At 39.4% G+C, this 19,734-nt stretch overlaps 1 protein-coding gene across 2 annotated transcripts in view; it reads left to right on the top strand.

The window, feature by feature from the left end:
- vps35l (VPS35 endosomal protein sorting factor like) overlaps nucleotides 1-19,734 on the top strand; it is a 113,161-nt gene that overhangs the window by 55,081 nt on the left and 38,346 nt on the right. For both annotated transcript variants that reach the window (XM_068003192.1, XM_068003191.1), the window contains exons 21-26: nucleotides 7,318-7,403; nucleotides 11,357-11,437; nucleotides 12,831-12,894; nucleotides 15,318-15,416; nucleotides 16,098-16,175; nucleotides 17,896-18,010. In XM_068003192.1, coding sequence (XP_067859293.1) covers nucleotides 7,318-7,403; nucleotides 11,357-11,437; nucleotides 12,831-12,894; nucleotides 15,318-15,416; nucleotides 16,098-16,175; nucleotides 17,896-18,010 — 523 coding nt within the window. The remainder of the gene's footprint in view (nucleotides 1-7,317; nucleotides 7,404-11,356; nucleotides 11,438-12,830; nucleotides 12,895-15,317; nucleotides 15,417-16,097; nucleotides 16,176-17,895; nucleotides 18,011-19,734) is intronic.

Here is a 19,734-nt window from a genome sequence, read left to right as displayed (position 1 = left end):
ATTTATTTAAATAATGTACCAATGTCTTCTGGAGCTGCTTTTCTTAAAAGTTTAATTTCGAAAAACATTCAATTGCTGTTGTGCAATAGGTAGTAGAATCTGCTGAATAATTAATTATATCTTTCTAATCCATGTATGTTTCAGTCAAACCTGGATATTTCTTTCTGTCAAGAGGTTGAGCTGGATGTAGTTTGCTCTAGACATCTGCCAATGGCAATTTTGGCCAGTTATTGGGAGGTTGCTCAGACAGGACACCTTCAATCATTTACTTCCTTTCCGCCGTAGGGAGATACTATGGCCTTCACACTTGGCCTAGGTGTGTTCTGAGCAGGAGATCAGAATTATGACATGCCCATTTTGATGGTGACACTATGCTATGGTGTGCTGAAACCCTGTATTTTTGCAACTGGCAATTGCCCCTTAACTACTCCATGAAGTGATATTGCCTTCTGAATATACACTACAGTAGTGGTGTGTTTTTTCTTTCAATTTAATTAAAACTGTGTGGGATATGTTTCTCATTCTTCTCCCCTCTCACCCAAACAGTTCCAACATGGGGCATCTGGAAAAGCAAACGTATATCCCAGCTACTTTTGTAACTTTTTAATGCATAGTTCATAGTAAAAATGATTTCTACCACTACCCATGAAGTCTCTTGCATCAATTAGTGCAGTGAAGACTTTCAGGCCAGCAGCTGAGTTGTATAATGACTTCTTCAAAGGATATGATGTACATTGTGCAGCATAATATGGTATATACACAGGAAATAATGTTACATACTCCATTTATTGTATGTGTATATAAGAATTGTAACATTGTGAATATAGCCTTTTACTCTCTTTTTTACTTTCCTGCATGATACAAAACTTCAAAATGGGGCACTAGACAAGAGCTATTAGGTCAGTTAAATATAGATTGGTGGATGATTTGTGGGTGCCCTATTAAAATATGTTATGTGGATTTGGGAACACATCAGCTCAGCTTAATAATGGACTGCGTCCACCTTTATCCCATCCTGACTTTTTTGTTTATATAAAATATTCTTATGTTGATTATTTACTGTGGTTAAATGATGGTGCAGTGTTTGAACAAATTATCGGATGTTTATAATTAAAAATGCTCAGTGATTGATACCTGAGGAGAAACATTGATGTGAGGAATGTTCTGATTACAAATTTCCTTCATGTTCTGGTATTTATTCAGCACCTTGTCAGCCGTGGCTCAGTTGTTAGCACTCTTGCCTCTGAGTCAGTAGGTCGTAGGTTCAAGTTCTACTCAAAACTTCAGCTCATAATCAGGCCAACACTAGAATGCAGTACTGAGAGTGCTGCACTGACTGGAGGTGCCATCTTTCACATGAAACTTTAAACTGAGTCTGCCCCCTGGTGAACGTAAAAGATCCCACGGCACTATTTTGAAGAAGAGCAGGGGTGTTCTCTCCAGTGTCCTGGCCAATGTTTATCCCTCAACCAACCTTGCTTTAAAAAAAACAGATGATCTGGTCATTACCACATTGCTGTTTGTGGGAGCTTGGTGTGTGCAATTCGGCTGCTGCGTTTCCTACATTACAACTGTGACTACACTTCAAAAGTACTTCATTGGCTGTAAAGCGCTTTGGGCTTTCCTGAGGTTATGAAAGGCGCTGTATAAAAGCGAGTCATTCATAGAATCATAGAAAATAGGAGCAAGAGTAGGCCATTCGGCCCTTCGGGCCTGCTCCGCCATTCAAAATGATCATGGCTGATCGTCTCACTCAGTACCCTGTTCCTGCTTTTTTCCCCATATCCCTTGATCCCTTTAGCATTAAGAAATATATCTATCTACTTCTTGAATATATTTAATGACTTGGCCTCCACTGCCTTCTGTGGTAGAGAATTCCACAGGTTCACCACCCTCTGAGTGAAGAAATTTCTCCTCATCTCGGTTCCAAATGGCATACCCCGTATCCTGAGACTGTGACCCCTGGTTATGGCTTCCCCATCCATCGGGAACATCCTCCCTGCATTTAGTCTGTCTAGTCCTGTTAGAATTTTATATGTTTCGATGAGATCACCTCTCATTCTTCTAAACTCTAGTGAATATAGGCCTAGTCGACCCAATCTCTCCTCAAACGTCAGTCCTGCTATCCCAGGAATCAGTCTGGTTAACCTTCGTTGCACTCCCTCCATGGCAAGGACATCCTTCCTCCGATAAGGAGACCAAAACTGCACACGATACTCCAGATGTGGTCTCACCAAGGCCCTGCACAACTGCAGTAAGACATCCCTGTTCCTGTACTCAAATCCTCTTGCAATGAACGCCAACATTCCATTTGCCTTCCTAACTGCTTGCTGCACCTGACTGCTCGCTTTCAGCGACTGGTATACAAGGACATCCAGGTCTTGTTGCACCTCCCCTTTTCCCAATCTATCATCATTCAAATAATCTGTCTTTCTGTTTTTACAACCAAAGTGGATAACCTCACATTTATCCATGTTATACTGCATCTGCCATGTTCTTGCCCACTCACCCAACTTGTCTAAATCACATTGGAGCGTCTTTGCATCCTCCTCACAGCTCACATTCCACCCCAGCTTTGTGTCGTCTGCAGACTTGGAAATGTTACATTCAGTTCCCTCATCCAAATCATTGACATAATACTAATCCCTGCAGTACCCCACTATTCACTGCCTGCCACCTGGAAAAAGACCCATTTATCCCTACTCTCTGTTTCCTATCTGTCAACCAATTCTCAATCCATGCCAGTATATTCCCCCCAATCCCATGTGCACACTAACCTCTTGTGTGGGACCTTATCAAAAGCCTTCTGAAAATCCAAGTACACCGCATCCACTGGTTCTCCCCTATCTATTCTACTAGTTACCACCTCAAAAAAAACTCCAGTAGATTTGTTAAGCATGATTTCCCTTTCATAAACCCATGCTGATTTTGTCCAATCCCGTTAATGCCTTCCAAGTGTTCTGTTATCACATCTTTTATAATAGACTCTAGCATTTTCCCCACTACTGATGTGAGGCTAACTGGTTTGTAATTCCCTGTTTTTTCTCCCTTTTTTAAATAGTGGGGTTACATTTGCCACCCTCCAATCCGTAGGAACTGTTCCAGAATCTATAGAATTTTGGAAAATGACCACCAATGCATCCACTATTTCCAAGGCCACTTTCTTTAGTACTCTGGGATGTAGATTATCAGGCCCTGGGTACTTGTCAGCCTTTAGCCCCATTAATTTCCCTAGCACTTTTTTTTTACTAATACTGATTTCCTTCAGTTCCTCCCTCTCACTAGACCCTTGGTTCCCTAACATTTCTGGCAGGTTATTTGTGTCCTCCTTTGTGAAGACAGAACCAAAGTATGTGTTTAATTGTTCTGCCATTTCTTTGTTCCCCATTATAATTTCACCCATTTCTGACTGTAAGGGACCTACATTTGTCTTCACTAATCTTTTTCTCTTGACATTTATAGAAGCTTTTACAGTCAGTTTTTATGTTCCTTGCTAGTTTACTCATACTCTATTTTTCCCCTCTTAATCAATCTCTTTGTTCTCCTTTGCTGAATTCTAAACTGCTCCCAATCCTCAGGCTTGCTGCTTTTTCTAGCAATTTTATATGTCTCCTCTTTGGACCTAATACTATTCCTAATTTCTTTTGTAAGCCACGATTGAGCCACCTCTCCATGTTTTATTTTTGCACCAGACAAGAATGAATAATTGTTGAAATTCTGATGTGGAGATGCCGGTGATGGACTGGGGTGGACAAATGTAAGGAATCTTACAACACCAGGTTATAGTCCAACAAATTTATTTTAAAATCACAAGCTTTCGGAGATTATCTCCTTCGTCAGATGAATGAATGAAAAGGTTCTCAAATCGCATATCTTATACGTTGAAATTCTGGCACACGTTCTTTAAATATTAGCCATTGCCTATCCACAGTCATCCCTTTTAGTAAAGTTCCCCAATCTATCCTAGCCAACTCTCGCCTCATATTTTCATAATTTAGATTCAGGACCCTAGTTTCGGATTCAACTACTACACTCTCCATCTTGATGAGGAATTCTATCATGTTATCGTTCCTTTCTTTCTCTCTTTCTATCCTTTTTCTCTCATACTGTCTTTTCGTTTTGGCCTCGCTTTCGCATTCTGGCCTGTTGCTTTATATTTCTGTACTGCAAAAATGTAGAGTTCTTGATTGCTATTTGTGACTGTTCAGTTTTTGCTTCACATATAATGTGAACTATTTTCTCCCCTTCCCATCCTCTCCTGAAGATGTTCACTCTTTGCTGGTTCTCTGGGTGCTGCTCGCCCTCTACTACTTTGCCAAAATGCCCATTTATGCAAAAGCCTTCAGAGTATTTGAGCACAAGAATCGTCGGAACTGAGCCCAAACCTGCACTGACACAATATCCAGAGACGTATAATTCCAAGTGAGGTTTCTGGATAGCAATCAAGTGTGGGATCCCTGGCCGATTATTCATTTGTTTTTATTAACCTTATTTCCTGACCCTATGGTCTTGAGACCAATAGTAGCATCCTTGATGGCCACCGTGGTTAAGATCAGCTAATAGGCCGGGATTGAACCTGGGACCTTCCTCATCTCTATAGCTGAGCAACCTGTTAGATAAATTTGCAAAGCCATCAGGGCAACACCTATCATCTTGAATTGTATAAATAACATGGATTTTATTTTGTGATGATAAGTCATATGATCTCCCATGTGTGGGTGATTATAATAGGGACAATATCTTTCATATTGTTCCTAACTGAATATCATAGTGCCAACATCATAACTGAACATGGTGTCACTATGGGTCCTTGCTATGCCTGCCTTTTTGTGGGATACGTGGAACATTCTTTGTTCCTGTCCTACTCAGGTCCCCTCCCTCACCTCGTTTTCCTATACATTGATGACTGTATCGGTGCTGCTTCCTGCTCTCTCCCCGAACTGGGAAAATTTAATCAACTTTGCTTCCAATTTCTACAACTCCCTTGCTGCCTTAGGGCCAATCTCATACTCTTCCTCGACTTCTCTATCTCCATTTCTGGGTATATGCTGTCAACCAATATCTACTATAAGCCCACCGACTCCCACAACTACCTTGATTACACTTCCACTCATCCCATTTCCTGTAAGGACTCTCTTCCATTCTCCCAGTTTCTCCGTCGCATCTGTTCCTACGATGCCACCTTCCACACCAGTGCTTCCGCTGTGTCTTCCTTTTTCCTCAACCGATGCCGCACCTCATTGTGGGTGACAGGGCCCTCAACCGTGTCTGTCCCATTTCCTGCACTTCTGCACTCACCCATTCCCCTCCCTCACAGAATCACGATAGGGTCCCCCTTGTCCTCACCAGCTTCCACATTCAACAGATCATCCTCTGCCATTTCTGCCGCCTCCAGTGTAATGCCACCACCAAACACCTCTTCCCTTCCCTTCCTTTTCAGCATTCCGAAGGGACCATTCCCTCAGCGACACCCTGGTCCACTCTTCCAACACCTGGTCCACTTCCCACGGCACCTTCCCGTGCAACCGCAGGAGATGCAAAACCTGCCCTTTCATTTCCTTCCTTCCCACCGTCCAGGGCCCCAAACATTCCTTATAGTTGAAATAGTGAGTTACTAGTTCTTTAAATTTAGTGTACTGTATTCTCTGCTCACAATGCGGTCTCCTCGACATTGGGGAGACCAAACGCAGATTGGGTGATCGCTTTGCTGAACACCTTTGCTGAATAGGGTTGTATTCCCTGGAATTTAGAAGATTAAGGGGTGATTTGATCGCAGTTTTTGGTTACACAACTTCAGTTATGTGGAGAGACTGGAGAAGCTGGGATTATTCTCCTTAGAACAGAGAAGGTTATGGGGAAATTTGATTGAGGTGTTCAAAATCATGAATGGTTTTGACCGTTTCTCCTTATTTACTGTTTCCATTGGCAGATGGGTTGGTAACCCGAGGATACAGATTTAAGGTGATCGGCAAAAGAGCCAGAGGCGACATGAGGAAACTTTTTTTTTTACTCAGCGAGTTTGTAATAGTCTGGAGTGCACTGCCTGAAAGGGTGGTGGAAGCAGAGTCAATTGTAACTTTCAAAAGGGAATTGGATAAATACTTGAAGGGAAAAAATTTGCAGGAGCATGGGCCTAATTGGATAGCTCCGTCAAAGAGCAGGCACGATGGGCCGAATGACCGCCTCCTGAACTGTACCTATTAGGATATTAAGGGGAACTGATAGGGTAGATAGAGAGAAACTATTTCTGCTGTTTGGGGAGTCGAGGACTAGGGGACATAGCCTAAAAATTGGAGCCAGGACTTTCAGGAGTGCGGTTAGGAAACACTTCTACACACAGGTTGGTAGAAGTTTGGAACTCTTCGCAAATGGCAGTTGGTGCTAGCTCATGTTAATTTTAAATGAGATTGCTAGATTTTTGTTTTTAGCCCCATAATCTCTTAATACCTTTGGTTAAAGTGGGTATATGGAGTTAGGTCACAGAATAGCCATGATCTTATCGCATGGTGGAACAGGCTTAAGGGGCTAAATGGCCAACCCCTGTTCCTGTGTTTCTTTACTTGCCCCATTACCACCCTCTTTGCCTTGCACCATCATCCCTTTTGTCATTTAATCACTCCTGCCCTCCACTCTCTCAGACCTTCTCTTTTTTATTCTTTCCTTGCCTCCCCTTCCCTCCTTTTTCTTCCCCCCCCCCCCTCCCCCGCCCAACCTTTCCCTGGCTCTGTACTTGCTTAAAAACTGTTAAATCTTTTACCTCTTCCAGTTCTGACAAAAGGTCTTGGACCTGAAACGTTAACTCTGCTTCTTTCTCCACAGATGCTGCCTGACCTGCGAAGTATTTCCAGCATTTTCTGTTTTTATTTCAGATTTCCAACATCCGCAGTATTTTGCTTTTGATCGTAGTAACCAGCATCTCTCCCGGCTAGGCTTAGTCAACATCGTCTGCTGTCAATACACAGATCTACTCTGTACCTGCAGCTAAAGGGTGTATGTTCGAAGCTTTCTGGACTTGTTACTTTGATCATAATATTTTGGTCTGATGAACTAGAGTAATTACTTTACACCCAGCTTATTTTAACTTTAATCTCCCACATTCACCCCTACAAAATGTTCAGTAAAATTAAAACCAAAAAAAATCATGTACTTAAGTTGATAGGATTGTTTCTTTTGAAAGTCGCTAATTTTTCCCATCCACAAAAGGACTATGTATTTTTCAATGAAGACCTAAAAATGGCACTTAAAATCCAGTACTATGGAGACCTTACAGACTGCAAAAGCCACTTGAATTTGTTTTTTCTTGTACTCCATTCTCAGGAGAAGTTCCTACCTTTTCTGGATATGTTCCAAAAAGAAAGTGTCAGAGTAGAGGTCTGCAAATCCATTATGGATGTTTTTATTAGGTAAGGACAAACTCGTTACTGTATTAGAACTGTTAAAATGTGTTTGTCATCTGAATGTGTTTTATTGTAATCTTTTGTAATATTAAACCCAAAGAACGACTATTTTAGGTCTAGATCAAGTATGAATGATGTCCATTATAGTACTTGCGTGGCCTTTTAACCCCATTTTTAAAAAAAAAAAGTAGCTTTGGAGCAAGAAGAATAATTGGGTCTACTTTCCGAAGCTAGTCTGTTTGGAATTTTTTAATCAAAATGTCTAGTTTTTAACTATTCATTTGGGAATCTAGGAGTTTTTATTAGATTTGTGACAAAAATAAAACTGTGCTCCTCTTTAAGGCCATGACATTCTACATATATACTTAGGAGTGAAGTTTGTGAGGTGAGTACTAAAGAACAAGATATTTTCCTGCCACTTTTTTGGCACCAAGTATCATTGCCTAATGTTTAGTACAGCTTGGACAAGATGTACAGTAGAAATCTACTCCCGTCAACAATATACCTCAATACAACCTTAAAACCACTTCCTATTGCACAAATCCTTTTACTGCTCACACCTTTATGGCTTCTCGAGGGAGTCAGTAATTTTTATTCTTTATTTCCTCACAAGAGGAAATAGCTTCTCTGTATCTACCCTATCAAATCCCATTATCATTTAAAAGATCTTGGTTAGATCACCCCTCAGCTTTCTAAACTCAAGGTAATACAAACCAAATTTATGAGACCAGCCCTCATAATTTAACCCTTTAAGCCCTGATGAGATCTCAAACTCCCCATGGAGTGATCAGACTGCCACATTTAACACAGAAATGAATGGAATACTCAGTGGGTAACCAGAATACCACTTTTACCTTGCTCTTGAAGAAACCCTTCACAACAAACTGACATGTAATTTTATTATTTCCTGTATGGGACTACAATGATATTCCAGTTCCTCAAATCCAATGTACTGCCACTTGTGAATTTTAGATAATTTAGCCCTTGGTTTCAGTGAATGCCGCTTTTTAAAAAAAATTATTATAATCGGTTTGCAAGCTTTGTAACAAGGTATATTGTATAAATTTTAAATGCATTTTTTATTGGACTGTGTCTCACTTGAGGGCAATACTCTGCTGGAAGAAGTATTAATCAGGAAATAGTCGGGGCATGTAATAAGGGAACAGCTATAATTATGGGGGATGTTAACTATCATATTAACTGGACAAATCAAATTGGGCAGGGCAGCCTTGAGGAAGAGTTTATTGAGTGTATTAGGGATGGATTTCTTGAGCAGTATGTAACTGATCCTACAAGGGGGAAAGCAACCTTGGACCTGGTCCTGTGTAATGAGCCAGGATTAATTAATTAATGTCCTAGTTAAGGATCCCCTTGGAAAGAGTGACCATAACATGGTTGCATTCCATATCCAATTAGAGGGTGAGAAGGTTGGTTCTCAAACAAGCGTACTGAGCTTGAATAAAGGAGACTATGATGGTATGAGAGCGGAATTGATTAAAGAGGACTGGGAAAATAGATTAAAGGGTAAGATGGTACATGAACAGTGGTGGTCATTTAAGGAGTTATTTTACAACTTTCAAAAAAAAATATTCCACTGAGGAAAAAAGGGTGTAAAAGAAATGACAGCCATCCGTGGCTAAGTAAAGAAATTAAGGATAGTATCCGACTAAAAACAAGGACATATAAGGTAGCCAAACTTAGTGGGAGGATAGAAGATTGGGAAGTCTTCAAAAGATAGCAAAAAGTAACTAAAGGATTGATTAAGAAAGGGAAGATAGATTATGAAAATAAATTAGCAAAAAATATAAAAACAGAAAGCAAGAGTTTCTACAGTTATATAAAAAGAAAAAGGGTGGCTAAGGCAAACGTAGGTCCCTTAGAGGATGAGACCAGGAAATTAATGGTGGGAAACATGGAGATGGCAAAAATGCTGAACAAATATTTTGTTTCAGTCTTTACGGTAGAGGACACTAAGAATATCCCAACACTGGACAAACAGGGGGCTCTGGGGGGGAGGAGCTAAATACGATTAAAATCACTAAGGAATTGGTACTCAGTAAATTAATGGGACTCAAGGCGGATAAATCCCCTGGACCTGATGGCTTACATCCTAGGGTCTTGAGGGAAGTGGCAGTCGGGATTGTGGATGCTTTGGTAATAATTTTCCAAAATTCTCTGGACTCGGCAAAGGTCCCGGCAGATTGGAAAACTGCTAATGTAACACCCTTATTTAAAAAGGGTAGTAGGCAGAAGGCTGGAAATTATAGACTAGTTAGCTTAACATCTGTGGTGGGTAAAATTTTGGAGTCTATTATTAAGGAGACTGTAGCGGAACATTTGGATAAACATAATTTAATAGGACAAAGTCAGCATGGCTTTACGAAGGGGAAGTCATGTCTGACAAATTTGCTTGAGTTCTTTGAGGACATAACGTACAGGGTGGATAAAGGGGAACCAGTGGACATAGTGTATTTAGACTTCCAGAAGGCATTCGACAAGGTGCCACATAAAAGATTATTGCTCAAGATAAAGAATCACTGGATTGGGGGTAATATTCTGGCATGGGTGGAGAATTGGTTATCTAACAGGAAGCAGAGAGTTGGGATAAATGGTTCATTCTCGGACTGGCAACCAGTAGCCAGTGGTGTTCCGCAGGGGTCGGTGCTGGGTCCCCAAATCTTTACAATCTATATTAACGATTTGGAGGAGGGGACCGAGTGTAACATATCAAAGTTTGCAGATGATACAAAGATGGGAGGGAAAGTAGAGAGTGAGGAGGACATAAAAAACCTGCAGGGGGATATAGACAGGCTGGGTGAGTGGGTGGAGATTTGGTAGATGCAATACAATATTGGAAAATGTGAGGTTATGCACTTTGGCAGGAAAAATCAGAGAGCAAGTTATTACCTTAATGGCGAGAAACTAGAAAGTACTGCAGTACAAAGGGATCTGGGGGTCCTAGTGCAAGAAAATCAAAAAGTTGGTATGCAGGTGCAGCAGGTGATCAAGAAACGGAATGTTGGCTTTTATTGCTAGGGGGATAGAATATAAAAACAGGGAGGTATTGCTGCAGTTATATAAGGTATTGGTGAGACCGCACCTGGAATACTGCATACAGTTTTGGTGTCCATATTTAAGAAAAGACATACTTGCTCTCGAGGCAGTACAAAGAAGGTTCACTCGGTTAATCCCGGGGATGAGGGGGCGGACATATGAGGAGAGGTTGAGTAGATTGGGACTCTACTCATTGGAGTTCAGAAGAATGAGAGGCGATCTTATTGAAACATAAGATTGTGAAGGGGCTTGATCGGGTGGATGCGGTAAGGATGTTCCCAAGGATGGGTGAAACTAGAACTAAGGCGCGTAATCTTAGAATAAGGGGCTGCTCTTTCAAAACTGAGATGAGGAGAAACTTCTTCACTCAGAGGGTAGTAGGTCTGTGGAATTTGCTGCCCCAGGAAGCTGTGGAAGCTACATCATTAAATAAATTTAAAACAGAAATAGACAGTTTCCTAGAAGTAAAGGGAATTAGGGGTTACGGGGAGCGGGCAGGAAATTGGACATGAATTTAGATTTGAGGTTAGGATCAGTTCAGCCATGATCTTATTGAATGGCGGAGCAGGCTCGAGGGGCCGATTGGCCTACTCCTGCTCCTGTTTCTTATGTTATGTTCTTAATATGAACATATAATCGCATCAAAAAAAATTACACAGCTTTCAGTCATTAATAAAACATCCCTTATTAAATAATGGTGTTTTCCAGAATAAGTATTATGTACCTATCAAAGAATACAAAATGTAATAATCAGCTTACAGATGCTCAATAAGAGAGCATGCCTTGTGGAAATTACTGTTTCTCGATACCCACTTTTTTTGGAAGTAGGCCAGACCAACTAATTACCCCTTTATTGCTACATGTCAAGTACAAATTTTTGTTCACCTTATTTTATTATATTCCAGGCAACAACAAGAACTAACACGTGACCCTGTCATACTTAATGCTCTGATGCATATTTGCAAGACTATGCACGACTCTGTCAAGTAAGATGCAATTCTTTATAGCAGTAATTGAAAAGGAACTTTTAGGAACAATGATGAGAACTCAAGATAGCCCCTCCCCCCCCATCCCCCCCTAATCAAAATAAAGTTTCCCAGCCATGGGATGACCCCCTCAAGAAGGCAATCTCCTTCCCTCACCACCACCTCCTTTTTCCATCCAGAAAAAGTATGTAGTAGCTGAACTGCAATTTACGAGATCTTTTGACTGACTTTGTTTGATTGTGTATAAAGGTGCATTCTCCTTATTTATAATACTTTTGAGTTTCAAACACTATTTTTGAAGTAGGTACAAAACTGTTCCGTGCAACATGGTATGACATATTAGGTCAGTCAGCATCTGTAGAGTGCAAAGAAAGATTAACAAGTTAACCTGTTTTCTCGCTACAGATACTGACTGGCCTGCTTTGTGTTTCCAGCAATTTCTGATTTGGTTTTAGATTTCCAGCATTTGCAGATTTTTTCCTTTTTTCGATTATAGCATATCTTCTCAAGATCTACTTAAAATCAATTTGCAAAAACAACCAAAAATTAATTTTTATATTTCAATTCATCGATTCCTTAAGAGGAGAGAAACCACCGTTTTTCCCATACAAAATTGGTTACCATGAGATTTTCAATGTCTCTATTCATAAGCAAAATCAAATATTTAGTGTGGATACTTATTTATCTTACAACTTTTTGATGGGCTAAGCCTTTACTCTGGTATTCATGACCTGCTGAACCAGGGTGGTACAAAGTTATGGTTTGATACAATTATTTTTTGCAGCATGCTGTATTTCTTCTTAAAAAGTTGCGGGTGAAACCTATACATTGGATTTTATGATCAATTAAAATTCGGAAGTGGACCCATACGTGGCAGTCCAAGTCGGTACTGAATTGGGCTGCTGAGATGCAGTTCTGCAGCATTTCCAGCAGAGCCACATGCTGGTAGTCCTCAATGCTGATCAGCAGCAATTAACCTCCATCAAAAACCTGCAATATAAGGTCCCAACAAAGATTATAAATATCACTCACTCAGAATAGCTTGATATGGTAGACACTTATGAGCATCTCTTTCAGGCAGGATCCATAGTAGTAATTTGCTTTTAATGTTTGAAGTAAAATATTGCAAATATTTATTTTCTTAATTAATGTGCTAATTAGTAATTGCGTCTCTGCTTCCCAATTTATATAACCAGTTGTTACTGGGAATTGCTCGTTTTGTTCTAATAAGCATTTTAGTTCAAAAGAATATTTGAAAAGCATTTTTGATTCTATTGAATTTGCTTGGTACGCCCTTTTTAATAGACAATGAATCAGTGGTGATAGTTTGGGGAGCTGTGTTTTTTTTATTATACCTGTTTTGGTGCTGTGTTCATTTTTTTTATTGTTGAAGTGCTTTAACGTTGGAAGATGAAAAAAGGAACTTGGCCGTTTTAATAAGTGGATTTATTAGAATGGTGAGTACTTGGTTTTGTTATAAAACTGAATCTATGAAAATAAAAATAAATCCCTTCATTACTGCCAAATCCAGTATATAAAGTAACTTTTGAAAAGGGATATTTTTGAGAATAGACTTATCATTTGAACTCCAATAAAGAGATGAACAGCTTTATCTATATATGTACGGTCTTGCAAGTAACATGCACCATCACAAATTTCCTACGACACCTTTGTGTAACTCTTCCTTGTAATTTGTCGGTGTCATTCTTAATCACAGCAGATTTATTCTAACCAAGGCAAATTTATTCTACCACATCCAATTGGGTTATTCTTAATTGTGATTGACACCCAGCCCTGAATTCCACTTTCTCAAGAGCTGCAGCAGACCACAGACAAGTAAGTTTAAACAAACCAGAAACAATTGAACAGTTCTTGGTGTAAACGTAGAAAGGTTCAAACTTTTTGAACAATCCTTCCTACAATTAAGATGATTTACACGTGACCTACAATCATCTCTTCTTACAGATGCAAAGCAATCTTAGGCTGTGCAATCTTAAAATGTGTGTTCCCACACTTTCTCTTCTCTTTCCCCCCCCCCCCCCACCAAACCAATAACCTACTGTTACTTGCCCTGTCAATCAAATAAACCCACAGGCTCATTTGCAAACTGCCCTGCAAATGAACTCGCCATTCATTTCAAGAATGGAGAGAAATTTACAAATAAAATCAACTTGCCCATAATAATTATCCAAGCCCTGTTAAAAATGTAACTCCCCCCCCCCCCCCCCCACTCCCAAGGCAAAACCTCTTTCGGGGGCTGGGGGTCAGGAGTGACTGAGGCTGTTAACTGCTGGGTAGGGTTGCTGACTTTGGTGGTATTCCTGGATGTCTGATCATGTGACATCTGCAAATGTTACTGCATTTACCTTTTTATAAAAGTTGGGTTCTCTGTAGTTGAGTATCTTTGCTTGTGGTTTCACGCCGTTAGCTGTTGTGTGAGAAGTTCTGAGAACCCGGAGGTCACCCACGAGCAGGGGAAGAGGGGAAACTGAAGGTTGGGGGAAGGATTTGCAGAGGGGAACCATAGGTGGTAGGAACTTTGATTCCACCTGTAACTAATAGAACTAAAGGAAGAGGGAGGGAGATAAATGGCTGCAAATAACTTTTGAAAATACTTTTAGCCACATCATCTTCATTTATCCACTAAGCTAAGCATTTACTACAGGAGGAAATGTTTGTAGCATAATAGACAAAACGTTTATCAAGAAAATGATTAGATTTACCTATGCAATAGCAATTTGCGTGTTTGAAATGCTGTAACTGTTTTCAGTTAGAGGTGAGCCACGCGTACGTAAAAGTTCCCCGCTGAAGGGACGCAAGCTAGCAGCCGACAGTTCTGTGTGTACAACTTTTTAAAAACTTTTGATTAAAAGCCCAAACTGACCATTCAGTATATGCTATGATTTGCAGTTTGTGAACTCTATCTCCCCCTATATTCCTCTATCAATGGAAATTACTGCAGCTAAATACACTTGGTGAAGCCATTACTAGAAGCAGTTACGGTAATTTGATTTTTTTTAATGTAAATCATCAAGTACGAGGTAAAGCATGACCTGCCTTTCATGGTGTAACTTTAAAGCAAAAACAAAATTCTTTCAGTGTTGATGTGCACCCCCTTGCTAAAGAATAACTTCACTGTGAGCAGCATCACAGGAGATCTGCTAGTCTTTATAAAATTTCAACTAAATGCAATGATTTCAAAACAGTATGGGATGCACAACATTTTAAGCGGTGCAGCCTACTCCTGATTCAAAGACCTTTTACATTTAAAAAATGGAATTATCCAGTAGTCTAAATTTAGTAATATAAGTAACACAGCAAAGTGGGAGTTAAGTGCTAAAAAAAATTTAAATTCAGATAATTCAAACCAAGCAATTTTGAATTAAGGGTAGACGTTACAGTGCATTCTGTGTATGTTTCACTGATAACAGAAGTCAAAGCGCACATTTTTGGGTTTAATTTTTTTAGTTTTCTGGTCAATTTCTTATCTTTCTCCCTTTTTCTTTATGACCTACAGTACTGTACAATTATCTAATAGGACAAGCTGTCGAACTATGCTTCTGTCATTGCTGCTGAGTGGTTGCTCGGAGGTACACAAAATCAGCTAGGATGGATGATCCTCTGATCCTCCTTCCCCTCTGAGTGGAATATTTAGTCTCCACTCAGCACTAAATGCCGCACATCGTACCACTCTGCTGTAGTAAATTGAAGCTCCAAAGCACTGCTGCATCTGATTTCAATTATTTTTGAATAGTTGAGTTGTAATGGGTTTATTTTGTAAGAAATGATTTGTGTTTGTCTAAAGTTTGTTTTACTTCCACTGTTCATTTGACTCTGACTATGCTTTCCTTGTTTTTTTTCCCTTATTTTGTGTGAACAGGTTTCATTTGGTCGTGACTTTGAGCAGCAGCTAAGTTTCTATGTCGAAGCCAGATCAACATTCTGCAACTTGGAGCCTGTTCTTATCCAATTGATCCATGTGAGTAAACAGGGCCTCATTGAGATAAGTCAACAAAATTTATAATCCAGCTGAGCCTAAATGATTTCCATAAAATCCCTAAACTTGTGCTCAAAAGTGCATTTACCAATATCAATTATTGGTATAGCACAATATTTGTTACTATTTTAGTTTCAAGCTCAAGTGCTGTAATTGCAGATTTCAGAGTGTAAAGTTATTTCAGGAGGGGGCGCTGTTGGTCAATATATTTTGTTGTTGAGGGCAATTTGTCACTTTACGTACAATGCACAATATCACAATTCTTCCCTTTTGAGGAAAACCTGTGTCTCCAAATGCTATAGAATTGTTTGGTAATTACAAATAGCAGCCTAATACCACCTTCTCGAGGGCAATTAGGGATGGGCAATAAATGCTGGCCTCGCCAGCGACGCCCACATCCCGTGAACGAATAAAAAAAAAATGAAAACTGCACACTCCAGACTGCATGATGTTACTTGAATTTGAATCAAAATATGATAAATTTGGTTTAAAAATACAAATGTTAAATTTGAATCCAAGGACCCTAACTCGATATTTCATAATGTATTCAATTTAGTAAAACTATATTTTGATTTTAGTAGATTCAAAACCACTAGGAGATGATTAGGAAAATATAAAGATGGTTGTGGACATGTAATGCTTGTGTTGTTTCTTTCTGTAAAGAGTGTAAATCTGCTTGCGATGGAAACCAAGAAAGTCATGAAAGGCAATCATTCCAGAAAGACAGCGGCGTTTGTAAGGGTTAGTGTTAAACTTAATTACTGCTTGCAGGAATGTTGACAGCTTAACTCTGCTTTGAAACACAAGTAGTGCAGGCTGGTTTATTAACCTGTATAACTCCATTTATGAGATGTACAAATCACAAACACAGCTATTCACTTATATATTTAGTTAGTTCTCTGCCAATTTTTACTCACCCTTTTCTGAAGGTGTTGATTCCTTGCTGGGGTTCTCCAACTAAGCATGATGCAGTCGTAAATTAATAATCCTGCTATCTTGTCTATCATAATACCAGACACTGGATGACTTTGAGGTTGTATAAAAATGGCAACTTTAGGGGGTGTGCTCCAGATAAGGGGGAGGAAGTTGAATTTGGTTACATTGAGAGTAAGTTGCTTTTTAGTTTAGTGCATGTGTTTCTTCTTTTAAAGATTTTGAATTGTAATGGCTTTGTCCAAAGGTATGGTTTTGTAGTGTTGCATCTGCTTTTGTCCTATTGCTAATGTGCGTATTACTGTTTAAAGAAAATTTGCTTTCAAACCTAAAAATTCCCCAGAGTGATGCATGAAAATAAGAGGTATTGTAATTTGAACAATAGATTGACTAAATTAAATTAACTAAGTATTTATCAGTGTAGTATAAAGTCAGAAGTATATCATGGCTAGTTGCGTCATTAGTTCCTGAGTAATTGTTTAACATTTCGTTATCAGAGTGATGAAATGTTAGTACTTTCACAGTATTTAACAACCGTCTTTTTAACAATCGAGTGAACTACTTCATATTCCAGACATGGCAGGATCCCATGTGTTATCGAGCACCAACAAGATTTACGTGACGTTATGAGCTGTCATAGACCTGAGGTGCTACACCAGAGCCACCCCAGTGTGTCATGCATGAGTTACCCTGTCTTTGTCCACACATGCTTCCAATGCTGAGAGCAAGATAGCTACAGATGAAGACGACTATTTAGCTCATCCATTCTGGGAAAAAATCTATAGTGTTCCCAGCTCCAAGCAGCATCCAACTATTTCTTAAAGTCTTGCCATCACTACTCGATCTAGAAGTTCATTAACTGATGCAGTAATGCTTCAATTTTGACAAAAAAATTGAATCCAATGTCGATCTCGTCATGTCTGAGTTTTGATTGGCAAAAAAACATGCTCTTTCACTCAATCAAAGGCTAATTTTGTTTTAAGGTTTTTTTTTTCTTATCTCCAAAATAAACATTAGGAGGTAGAGGAAACTGGTAAGAAAAAAACAGAAAGCAAAGTTAAGTTAAAACATGTAAAATAAAAGTTAAAAAGATGATCAGAAATAGTGTTTAACCCTTTACAAAATAAAATTAATGTATTAATATTACTTGTAATATTTGAATGTAATGCATCAGTGTGTGAAGCTAGAAACAAAAAATTGTCAGCGAGTCTGGATCTTCCAAGGATCTGCTGGTAATCTGCTGATAAGTGTCAATAATGCTCACTAATTAATTATAATCTGTTTGGTAACTCATTAAATAAGAACATAGTGGAAAATTTAATTGGTTATTATATTCTGACATTTGTGCATGAGAGCAAAATAGATTAGTGCTCAGCTGAAGAATTGAAATGTCTGAGATTTATGGAAGTGTTATGAAGGTTCACTATATTAATCATTAGTTATTCCATATCAAAATTAGTTCTGACACGACTGAGCTGCATATTATTTGTTGTAAGAATAATATTTTTTCTTTCACTGACTCACACAGGCTTGTGCTGCATATTGCTTCATTACCATTCCATCTCTGACCAGTATCTTTGCACGTCTTAATCTCTACTTGCACTCAGGACAGATTGCTCTCGCAAACCAGTGCCTTTCACAAGGTGAGATGAAATAATTAGGAACTGTTAATGAATGTAAGGGGACTCGTGTTGATACAGCAGAGTGTTCAATTTTTCTGGGCATTTGCATGTGCTCAAGAGCTCGTATATAGCAGTATAGTTCTAACCATGTGATTTCATTGCTGCAGTTTTTGAACTAATTTAAATGGACTTGCTTGAAGTCACACAAATGAGAAATTTGATTTATGGTGGAAAAGTAAGGATTTAGCAATGGAAGGGGATCCTCAGGTTTACGCTATTAAGGTATTTATATTTATAACCTGTTTCTTTGTTTGCATGGCAGTGTAGGAATTGCAGAGTGAATTAGCACCAGAATCAGCTGAGCCCTGACATTGCTCTTTCATCACATGTTATGGGTGATTCCTGAGCAAAAAGACTGTACAATATTCTGAGTGCTTAGGATATGCCTGTGGGGAAGACATTAAATTATTTCTATGGCTTTTTCTTATACTAGAATTAAAGTTTTTAACATGCGAATTCAGGAAGCTGGCAAGCCTCCATTTTAGCACCACATCAATATTTGCAATGGAGGAACACTTTATCAGGTTCCATCTATATAGATGAGAGATCACAATTGTCACCTGTCTCTATTAATTACATTCATGTATCAGCTGGGAAGCAACTAAATTAATTAATTTAATGAAATTTATTTACTGTGTATTCATTATGCACATTTAAGTATGGACTATATTGCATATGCATCTTCCCATGAATGTAAAACTGCTTCCCAGTGTACTTTTATTTATATTTTACTTTGATCACAGTAATAGGACAATGGGTTAATGTTGTCCATTATTTAAAACTGTTAATTTGTTATAATGTGCATTAAAATGTTCATATCCTGACTGCCCAAAGCCTTTCCACCATCTACAAGGCATAAGTCAGGAGTGTGATTGAATACTCTCCACTTGCCTGGATGAGTGCAGCTCCAACAACACTCCACAAGCTTGACACCATCCAGGACAAAGCAGCCCGCTTTATTAGCACCCTATCCACCACCCTAAACATTCACTCCCTTCTCCACCGGTGCACCATGGCTGCAGTGTGTACCATCCACAGGATGCACTGCAGCAACTCGCCAAGGCTTCTTCGACAGCACATCCCAAACCCGTGACCTCTACCACCTAAAAGAATAAGCAGGCACAAGGGAACAACACCTCCTGCACGTTCCCCTCCAAGTCACGCACCATCCCGACTTGGAAATATATCGCCATTCCTTCATCGTCGCTGGGTCAAGATCCTGGAACTCCCTACCTAACAGCACTGCGGGAGAACCTTCACCACACGGACCGCAGCGGTTCAAGAAGGCGGCTCACCACCATCTTCTCGAGGGCAGTTAGGGATGGGCAATAAATGCTGGCCTTGCCAGTGACATCCGCACCCTGTGAATGAATTTTTAAAAAAAATCAGCATGCATACAATAAGTTAATTAAGATAGCGCAGACTTTATGCATGAGCGCTGATGTGAGAAGCAAAACTGAGATTGGGGAGAAGGGGGGGAAGTAGGTATCTCTCACATTCTATTCTGGGACGTACTGACTGGCAATTTTATCCACAGTGTATAAGGGCCTATTCAGTTGTCCTTTTAAAATGAGCACCTTTTTGGAATGGTTTTGTATGCAGTTAATATATTTGAGCTGTATGATTTAAAGACAAATGATAATAGTGTTGGAAAACAGATTTTCCACTTGCATAGTGCACTATGT

The sequence above is a fragment of the Heptranchias perlo genome, chromosome 22 (genome assembly GCF_035084215.1).
Source record: "Heptranchias perlo isolate sHepPer1 chromosome 22, sHepPer1.hap1, whole genome shotgun sequence".
In the NCBI taxonomy this organism is placed as follows: Eukaryota; Metazoa; Chordata; class Chondrichthyes; order Hexanchiformes; family Hexanchidae; genus Heptranchias; species Heptranchias perlo.
The sequence above is the reverse complement of the archived record's forward strand: the minus strand, read 5'-3'. Positions and strand labels throughout refer to the sequence as shown.